Source organism: Manihot esculenta, chromosome 2 (assembly GCF_001659605.2).
Source record: "Manihot esculenta cultivar AM560-2 chromosome 2, M.esculenta_v8, whole genome shotgun sequence".
Taxonomy (NCBI): Eukaryota; Viridiplantae; Streptophyta; class Magnoliopsida; order Malpighiales; family Euphorbiaceae; genus Manihot; species Manihot esculenta.
This window is the reverse complement of record NC_035162.2, coordinates 14444982-14454881: the sequence shown is the minus strand read 5'-3', so window position 1 is coordinate 14454881 and position 9900 is coordinate 14444982. Positions and strand designations below refer to the sequence as shown.

The 9900-nt window shown below is 33.1% G+C and overlaps 1 protein-coding gene across 5 annotated transcripts; it reads right to left on the bottom strand.

Moving 5' to 3' along the window:
* Positions 1–1491: 1491 nt before the first annotated feature.
* On the bottom strand, positions 1492–8644 carry LOC110609068 (polypyrimidine tract-binding protein homolog 3). 5 transcript variants are annotated; one of them, XR_002486958.2, is made up of 16 exons: positions 8482–8644; positions 7817–7884; positions 6537–6608; positions 6384–6460; positions 6155–6236; positions 5306–5429; positions 4901–4965; positions 4743–4792; positions 4462–4503; positions 4312–4363; positions 4189–4213; positions 4048–4061; positions 3283–3390; positions 3043–3186; positions 1778–2296; positions 1492–1667 (listed from the first exon to the last, which is right to left on the bottom strand). XR_002486958.2 is itself a non-coding variant. In XM_021748391.2 (15 exons), exons 2-15 carry the CDS (start codon positions 7871–7873, stop codon positions 1895–1897), a joined length of 1314 nt encoding a protein of 437 aa, XP_021604083.1. In that variant the 5' UTR covers positions 7874–7884; positions 8482–8644; the 3' UTR covers positions 1492–1894. The 5 variants fall into 5 exon arrangements, 3 of the variants coding, with proteins under 3 accessions (XP_021604083.1, XP_021604084.1, XP_043810254.1); XR_002486959.2 differs by having other exon boundaries at positions 1827–2296; XM_021748391.2 differs by having other exon boundaries at positions 1492–2296.
* Between the last annotated feature and the right edge of the window lie 1256 nt (positions 8645–9900).

Below are 9900 nucleotides of genomic sequence, written 5' to 3'. Positions count from 1 at the left end.
TGTACAAAGGTTCACAAAAAATTCGAAACTTTTCATTTATTTTGCATAAGGATTCACCACTCTATATTTTCTATGGCGACTTTTCGTGCTAAATTACGTACCATACCTGATTTCTTTATTGAAGGCTTTTATTCGAATCTTGAACCGATGATACGACCAGATATTAGGAAGTAAGGCGTTCAAGTGTTACCAGATGATTGTGCTCTCCGTTCTTTCACTAACGCTACACCCATGAAATGATGTTAGAAATCATGTACTGGAGACCAATTTTGTGACGATGAATAATGTAATCTTGCTGTTATAATGGGCTACCTATGACAATAATAGTAATGGTCCAAACTACAAATGGAAGTGTTTTCATACTTCCATTTTATGATCCAAAATTTTATTCTTTTTCAGTCTAAAATAGATTTCATTGCTCGAAAAAGTTGGGCGGAACAATAGTACATATAGGCTACTAAGAAATAAGAAAAGGTAGATCAAGACCGATCTGAAGATACATCTTCCAAGCCTTAAGAAAACGTTCTCAAACGCCGAGTTCAGCAAACCCAAGAGTCCAAAAAGAGACCTGACCCGATTGAAGCTGTAACAATGATTGAAGAACAAAACCACCCCCTCTAACTGTTGGCCGGTCTTCAAGCAAAGTCAGTCAGAGGTATGCAAACCAAATTTTGCATAATGAGAGAAGAAAACAGTCAAAAGTCTACTGAGCTCCAACAAAAGCATCCTAGGTAGGGAAAAAAACATGAGAAAGGTCCCAACAGCGCTAGCCATGGAAGAAGTAAGATCTAAGCTAAGTGGAACACTGAATGGAGCAGAGCTCTTAAAGTACTTTTGGCTCCTGAGAGGCTGGGAGCCTAGGACGAGAGGGACAGGGAATGTCTTTAGGAGGTACTTAATCTTAAAAGCACTCTCGATAATCCTTCTCGGCTGCAAACAACAATAAAATAAAAAAAATGGAACTCCAAAACAAATCTAAAGCAACTAAGGTGCTCTCTCACGAAGGTGTCTCATTTCGAATGGTTTGATACAATATTTGAGTACTACGAAATATGGAAAAGTTTGAATAACGGAAGAAATTTCATTTTTACCACTTAATTTTGGGGTAATGTTTTTATTTTGCTCATAATTAATTTTTTAATCCAATTAAACTAGTCAAGAATAATGATTGCCCCCCCCAATCAATAATAGATGTTACAGTTATTTCCTAAAGTATAAGATATTAATAAAAGGCTGTCAAGTATATAAAAGTATTTTATAAAACAAATCAGCAAAACATAAGATTAAAATGTAATTAACCCATGTGGCACGTAACCTATTAATCGGCTTGGCGGAATTTGGCCAGCTTTGACAGATTAACAGAATTTGAGGTTTTAGAAGTAAACCGCCATTGGTCTGATTTTCGAGCTTTCCAGTTGAACTGGCCAATTCGTTCGGAGTTTCACAATTATGGTACGTATGCCAGACACAGACGACTGTTGAGACCTTCAATGAAAGTTACCAAACTCCTATGAACAAGAGCAGTATATGAACAATGATACAAAACATGTCCCTCTTATAGTAAAGAGAAAAAGGATTTAATACATTCTTCTTTCCTTCCTATTCTTCAAAACTGAGCACATCTGCGGCAAACAAGGAATCTACTCAACCTTCGTCATTGAACAAACCTAATAAATAATTGGTACAAATATTAGAGGTGTGATTAAGGATGATGAATTTAACAAACGGAAAAAAAAAAAAAAGAAGAAAAATCAGCATCAAAGCAGTGAACTGTTACAAAGAGGAGAGAAGCAATGCAAAACGCCACCACCAACACATTAAATAACCTTGCTGAGTATTAAGTGTCCTTAAAAGTCTACTTCCATTGCAAATCATTGACCCCCCATTAATCCTTTTATGAAGTTTCTCTTATTGATTGCAGCTGAGAAAAGGAAATCCGAATTATTGACCCAGCAAGTGAGCTTGCGTGCTTGCACACGACGGCTTCAGTGGCTTGCTCCTCGGTTTCAAACAGAACGAGGGCCTGCTTCTTCCCATTCATCTCAAAGAGTTTGGTGTTGACAATGGTGCCATGCTCCTCTAAATGGCTTACTATTTCCTCTTCGGAAATGTCTTGTGGTAAAGTGGAAAGGTGGATCATCTTTGTTGGTGAGCAGCAGTATCTATAGTTCTTTGCAGCATTACGGTTGAAGCGATTGAGATTAGAGTTGCTATACTCGTGCGTGTCAGCACCTTGAGTTATGTTCGGATGCTTTGAAAAGTTGACCTCCAATCGCTTCCCAAAAAGCATGGCACCCTGTTCCACATTTGAAAACCATTAGAATTATTGAGTTTCGATATTTAAAAGACCAAAATATAAGAAAAAATGACCAACTAAACGACAATTAGCACATTGTTATGCAAGCAAGTGATAAAATAAAGAGGAAAAGAAGATACCAAAAACATAGTTTGATTTCCTAATCCATAGATTATTTGAAACTACAGCAGTAGGGAGAAGCACAAATTTCCCCCCAAAGGGACAGGCATTGTTGTTCAACCAACAGTTAGAAACTTAAAATCTCTCTTTTAAATCATTCTTATTTGATATATTTAAATGATAGAAAACCAAGTTTTCTAGACCCATCAAACGCCTGGATAGGGTTTACACCTTAAAATAACAGGACTGCTGAACCACAGAAGATCAATGATATAGGAGTTGACCCCTCAAAAAATGCAAGGAGAATTGAGACAGTCAAAATGAAAATAAAAACATGAACGAAAGCACAATTCATCTTTTCCAAATGAAGTGCTCTGAATCCTAGAGATTTATGATTTATCACATTATCACTTCAACTGACAGAAACATACAGCTTCATTTCAGATGAGATATATGTTGTCAACACTTGTTAAAATGCTAAGAATGTAGAATTAAAATTACCCATGGAACTAAATTTAAGCATAACATTATTTCAGAAGTATAAAAAATAGAGAACATCATTATTATATAAAATATTGCTCAAGATAATCAAAGTAATGTAGTGCGAGCAGATTTTAGGAATAGACCTTCAAAAAATGCACTGCTAATTCAGCCTGAAAACCATCTCCCATCTGAACAAGAGCATGATCTGGTTTATTGCGGAGAAACTTAATCCTCACAATGTTTCCATAGAGTGAAAACAGGTTAAAAAGCTTATCCTCATCTACTCGCTGAGAACAGGAAAAATTTTCATTGTGAATGCCAGATAAGTCAACAAAAAAAACTAAATGATCCACAGAAGAAGTGAAACAACATATGTAACTTACATCAAGATTTAAATTTGATACGAGCACTGTACACCTATCATTTGTCCCACTGATTCCAGGAGGCAAACCTCCACCAAAGGCAGCAGCAATTGCAGTTGCATTGGCCATCTAATCAAAGATGATCAAATAAAACAATTGTACTATAAATAGTGTATACTAAAACAAATTCTAAAAACTAAAGAAGCATTTATCGATTATCTTGATCAGAGCCACATCGCAAATGATCCAGCTATTACATAATGCCAAGCAGTATTCATGAAATCCGCGGCAGATAACATGAAAACTAGATTCTACAAAGAATAAAAATGTCTGAGGCACCATTTCGCGCTTTGCAACTCTGTTTCTTTCAATTTCCACATTGAGAAACAAAGCAGGCTGAACGCTGAAGATAGGCAACAACAGAATAGCAAATACGCGGCACAAGGTTTCTACTTAAAACTTTTGGAATATGGATGTAAAAATTACAAATGCCTCAGATGCTACAATTTTTCCGCTAACAACGAATTCCCAGTATCATTCCAAAACTATGAGGAGAAATACAGCAAGGAATGCTGTACAAATGAGTGTTGATTCCAAGTCTTAAACTAAATATATAAAGCTAGTAACATAACAGAATAGTTGAAGCAATTAGAAAATCATTGTACAAGTACACAAATGTAACGTCCAACAGAAAGGGAGAAAAAGAAAAGGCAAAAAATTGATAATAATCCGCGAAATGCCATATGCAATGATTAGCATTTGTACCATGACCTGATCACTACCCACCTGTGGATATGCAACTGCAACAAAGAAAAGCAAAAAAGAGTTGTTTAATGTTTAAGCATGGCATTGAAAACACAAGCTACACTCCATAGCTTCCCAATTCAACAACTACCCTAGCTTCAGGAGCTTCAAGGGCATACATACCTCCTACATCACCATATCCAGCTGGCTACACAAGGAAACAGAGAGGAATTTAATGATTTCAACTACCTATTAATTAATAAGCATGTGAACTCAAGAAAAATATAAATACAGAACAGAGCATACTTGTGAAGTTCTGCCTTTCTGTTCAGAAGGCAGATGAGGATTAGTGAAATCCCTGTGCAATGATAGGTGATAATATTACTAAAACTGAAAGAAAAATGTCATAATGATAAAAGAGAGTTACACTGGGAATTCATGCAACAAATCACAAACCTTGATCGATCATTATTGTAGTTCACTTGCAATTCATCCAAGCTGAAGGGAACATATGAAGAATGAATTAATATCAGGAGGATGAAAAGACTTAGAAGTCGTTTTGCTTTGCTTGTCTATGGTATTGAAAATATCAAGGAGTTACACAGATGCAGTATGGATGGTCAGACAGATGCCTAAAGAAAAAGACACAGCCACAGATGGCATTGGGATTTTCTTTTTCCTTTTTTTTTTGTGGGGAGAGGAAGGAGTGTAATAAAATTGCTAAATGCATCACGTACTTTGAAAACTGAATGTCCAGCTGACAGCAACCATCATAAATATTACGTCCCTACAATCATAGCCAAGCATCAAAACTAATCCAAAAAGAAGCCACTTGCAAGACCCTGAACAATGTCCTAGATGAATGTCACATTGGGATTAAAGGATAGAATAATACCTGAAGAGCAGTCCTTGCTGCAACAGCACTCTGGCATAACTGATACTGAATAAGGGCTTGGAAACCTGAACAGTGAGTAGGGATAGTAGAGGGAAAGAACTATTAAAAACCATGGAAAGCTCTTTATTACAACTCCATTGAAATCACTATGCCTCTGTTACTCACTGAAAATCATAAGAGAATTCAACAGCACTAAAAGGAAAGAGTTAGGAAAAGAGAAAGATGATTCACAACTACACATTCGGTAGAACCATTAGAATGCTGATAATGAAAGCATAAGCATACAAAAAGACCTTAAAAAAATAAATGTTAAATCTGATCAAGATGGGAATTAAAAAGAAAAAGAAAACAAAAAAGAAGAAAAGACAGTGAGAGGGAGAGAGAAGAAAACTTGAAGAAGCTGACCAGCTGACTTTTGAAATGTGACGATCTTCTCCACAAACCCATGAGGAGAAAAAACTTGATGCAGCACTTCCACAGTAATAGGATATAGCATGTGATGGATTGTAACTAAAAGAATGCGATTCGGCTGAGCATCCCAGAGTCCCCGATATCAAACCACCATATTGACAGAAGAGAGAGAAGAGAATAAATAGAGATGCATAGAAAGGGAGAAGAGAGATATGTAGCAGAACTTCAGTTAGAGAAAACAAGAACAAACAAAAATAAGCAAGTAATACTTAAACCTATCAAAAACATTTAATACATGATGATAGTTGACAAACAAGTAAATGAGAAAGGCAAGGTCCAAGCAGGAAGTCAGAAAAACTAAGTGTTAGTGGTCATTGACCATTACAGAGTACAAATGCTTTTCATCATCAAATCCTAATGATTAAAGCACTACTGTTGCAAATTAAATGATTGATATTACCCCTTACCCACCAAAAAAAGAAAGCTATGAGTAGCATAAGCATGTTCATATACAAGCCAGCAGTTTGGAGACAAAAATTTCCCAACTTAGGTTAAAAAAGGGGGGGTAAAAGGCCTATTTAGGCCCTTAAAATTTGGCTCAATAGTCAAATAAGCTGTTTCTTTCGAGGTCTAAATAGGCCCTTCAAATTTTCCAAAGAACCAAGGCCTTTTGGTTCCTGAAAACAAACAAGCCCCTTTGGAAAATAATCCTCAGTGTTTCAAGGCAATGCCAACATTAGGTAGCAATTGAGAAGGAATTACAGTCATTTAAAATGCTTTATGCATAATTGTAAAACACACAACTGCATTACATTTTTAGCACACTAACTACAAAGCACCAACCTCATCTCCTAGTCCTTGAGAATTTTGATCCATTGTGGTTAGTTCCTGATGTGATGAGAATTGGACATAAACATTTCTACCCCTAAGGGAGCAAAAGAAAATACATAACACATATTACAGTTGAATCTTTGTGATGAGAAAGCATTTGAGTAGCTTGTTAGATACAGAAACAAAATGAAATATCCTCAATGCAAGGTTCCCAATAAAAAGCATAAGGAAATTGGCACACCTAATGGTCGGCTGGACATTTGAGTAGAATTGCAATGCGTTGATGGCTGAAGGAATATCTTGCATTTGCAGGAGAGCCTGCAATATGATAGAGATAACATAGCATGTTCTGGTGCATTTTGTTGAAGCTCCATAAATAAAGGAAAATAAAAACCTGATTTTTAGAACGAAGCATAACAAGCTTTGTTATGACTCCAAATGGCTGGAATAGCTGAAGCAAATCATTCTAAAAGGAATATTGCATGTTGTATCAGAGAAAAATATGTCAGCCAATGCAAAGATACTATTCCACAAATCTGATAGATTTCTCAAGACAAAATGGCAGGAGGAGAAAAGAAAGTCGCTGCAGCGCCTTCTATGTTCTATCTAAGAAATGTGGAGATGTGCTTTTGAGCAATTTGCAAACAATTCCCAATTCCTCCAACAAATTTCCTAGTTAATGGCATTCTATTGTTAAAACAAACCATAGCATTTATAAGATCAACTGAGACTCAGTTAAACAAATAGACCTTTTATTTAGGCAGAGTGCTTATATTCACCCTTAAAGTACTGCATATTAGTCATTTTGACCTCTGAATTAAACTTGCAGTGAAATTGAACCCTTAGGTTTTACAATGGGCCATATAGGTGATGTTGGAAAAATTGGGTGATATGGCCCATTTTAAAAACTTTGAATTTAAGTTTAGTTCAAGGGCCAAAATGACTTTGGGTGATACTTTCAAGGCCAAAATGGACCTTTTGCCCTTTAACATCATACTTTTATACTCATTTAACAGAAAGTAGAAATAAGTATCATCATAGTACTTCTGCCTCAGAGTGGATTATGATCAGCTCGGCAGCAACATTTTTTACAAGGAATCAAATTGGCAGCTTATCTCATGTTTCAAATCTGTTCAGGTTTCATAGAAAAAGATTCATTTTCATCTTCATACGGCAATAATAAACAACAACTCCAGTTTTGAATTCTTCCATTGGTTGTATTCTTATCCATCACAATTTTCATATTCTCATCCTACTGCATATAGGGATTTCACCATTTCCATTTAGATGATTTCCAATTAATGATTGAACTTTTGCAAGTTTAAACTAACAATGTGAACAACTGAAGAAATGGTATAATGATGATTACTATTCTCACATATTTTATATTTGGAGTACATTGAATTTCTTTCATTCAAATTTGCAGAAAAGGAGACTACATTTTAACTTTATTTCTACTAGTGAAAAGAAAAAAAAAATATAGAACATCTTTTTAATTGAAGGGTGAATTTGGATAAATATTAAGAACATGTCAAATGCTTATACTATGACTCCAGATTGAATAATTTTGAGCTTATTTTTACGTGTTCTTGCACCAGTGTGTGGGCTGTGTGTGTGTAGGCAGACGCGCATGAGAGAGAGAGAGAGAGAGAGAGAGAGAGAGAGAATGTATACTTCAGAAATTTCATGTCCAACATTGCGTACGTGGATAACTTTGGAAGGTTCTGTCATTTTAAACCCCCCTGAAAAAACAAAAACAAAATACAACTATCCCATCATAACATTTCCAGTATCAAAAGCATGAAAATGGAAGCAACTAAATAAACTTGCTCCCTCCATTCATAAACAGTACACTACATAACGCCCATCCAGTACTCAAATTAAGGACAACGTTCATATTAAACATTAAAGACTTGAAAGTAGCATAACAAAAAAAACCAAGCTCACAAATTGCTCTTTTAAACAGCTAAAACAAATTATACATATTAGGTAATCGCTCTCATTTCCTACAATCCATGCATAAAATAAAAGCATTTCAGAAAGCGTATTTAAGAACCTAATTATCCAAATCCAGAAAACGAACAAACAAATGAGTAAAAACACTAAATCACAGTAACCAAAAGGAGAAAAAAAAACAGAGACAAAGGTCATTAGAGTATGCAAAACTCAAAACCCTAGGCCTGTTCAGAAAGCTGCGAGGTAACAGGGGAAAAAGGTCAAAAAGAAAAATATTGAAGCTAAAGAGTTGCTAACAGCTATGATATTCCAAGCTAACAAACTTTATTCTCTTAGATTTTCTCAATGACCAAACAGAAACCGAAGAGAGATAGAGAACCTGCCTGAGAGAGAGAATGAGCGAGAGAGAGAGAAAGGAGATAGTATGAACTCAGAGAGACGGAGAGAGAGGAGGAGAAGATCAGAGATGAGATCGACTGCTACGCATGTTGTTCCCGTTCCAAGCTGTTTTACCCTATCTTCTTCTTTTTTTTTTTTTTTTAAATATGAATAATTAAATATGAACTATTTCTTAAATAATGGGAAATGGGAAATAAGCCTTGTATGCATTTAAGTAAAAAAACACAATCCTCGCCAAAATAGGTGAGGATGGGACCCTTTTATCTTCTATTATCTCTTTTTCCTTTTGGAAATGACAACGTTTGATGTTACTATCGTTCGGACTAAGAAAATGAAAAATGTTAAATTTAGAGTTAATTTTAAAAAAAATTATATTTTTTATTATATTATAATTATATCTTATATTTTTTTAATTAAATTTTAATTTTTTAAAATTACATCCAATCCAACACCATTATCTGTCATTTTTTATATAATTAAAAAATTAATGAAATTATTATATTGTTCAGCGATCATGTAAACACTGTGTTGTTCAACGACCATGTAAACACTATATTACCACCCATCAATAAAGTTTAGAATTAACTGGAAAAAAATTATATATTTTTTTTATTATAATTTTACTTTATATTTTTATTTTTTATTAATTAAATCCTATCCTTTTAATATATATAATTAAATGCTTGCTTATATAATTAAAGAATTATAAATTTATTAATTTGCCTTTTTTATTATTAAATATATTTAAAAATTATTATTTATAGTATTATTCAATTTTTTATTTTTATTAATAATTTTATAATAATAATTTATTTTAATCTCATTTTAATTAAAATTATTATTGATCCATTTTTTTAATTGTTTAATATGCTTATTAATTATTATTTAGCATTACTTTTAAAATTATTATTAAAAAAATAATTTTATTAAATATATTAGTAATAAAATATTAAAAATAATTTAAAATAATATTTAATATGATTTAATTTAAAAATATAAAAATAATAAAATAATTTTTTAGGATATTTTTAAATTATTTTTTTATGTCTAAGTATAACGTTAATCCACCAATTTTTCTCTAAATTATATTATTATTTAGAATAAATTTTAAAAAAATTAATAATATATAAATTAGATATTTAATTATCTAATTTGATTTAGTTAAGTGGCTGAAAATAATTTATATGAAATTATAAATTCAGTTTACATTTCTCTATCTCTTAAAAAATTATTAATAAAATAGATAATTATCAAAATAATCCTATATTTTTAATTTTATTATAATTATAGTCTAAATTTTTAAATAATTATCAATTTTACTATAAAATTTACTAAAATGACATACTGATATTAACATGGTAAGTTACATAATAATTTCATTAATTTTTAATGATATAGATAAC

Coding starts and splice junctions, on each gene's coding strand:
- LOC110609068 (XM_021748391.2), bottom strand. CDS start 7,873: ATGACAGAACCTTCCAAAGTTATCCACGTACGCAATGTTGGACATGAA. Junction 6,237..6,383: donor AATGTCCAGCCGACCATTAG/GTGTGCCAATTT, acceptor TTGCTCCCTTAG/GGGTAGAAATGTTTATGTCC. Junction 2,297..3,042: donor TAGCAGTGCATTTTTTGAAG/GTCTATTCCTAA, acceptor AATGTGGAACAG/GGTGCCATGCTTTTTGGGAA.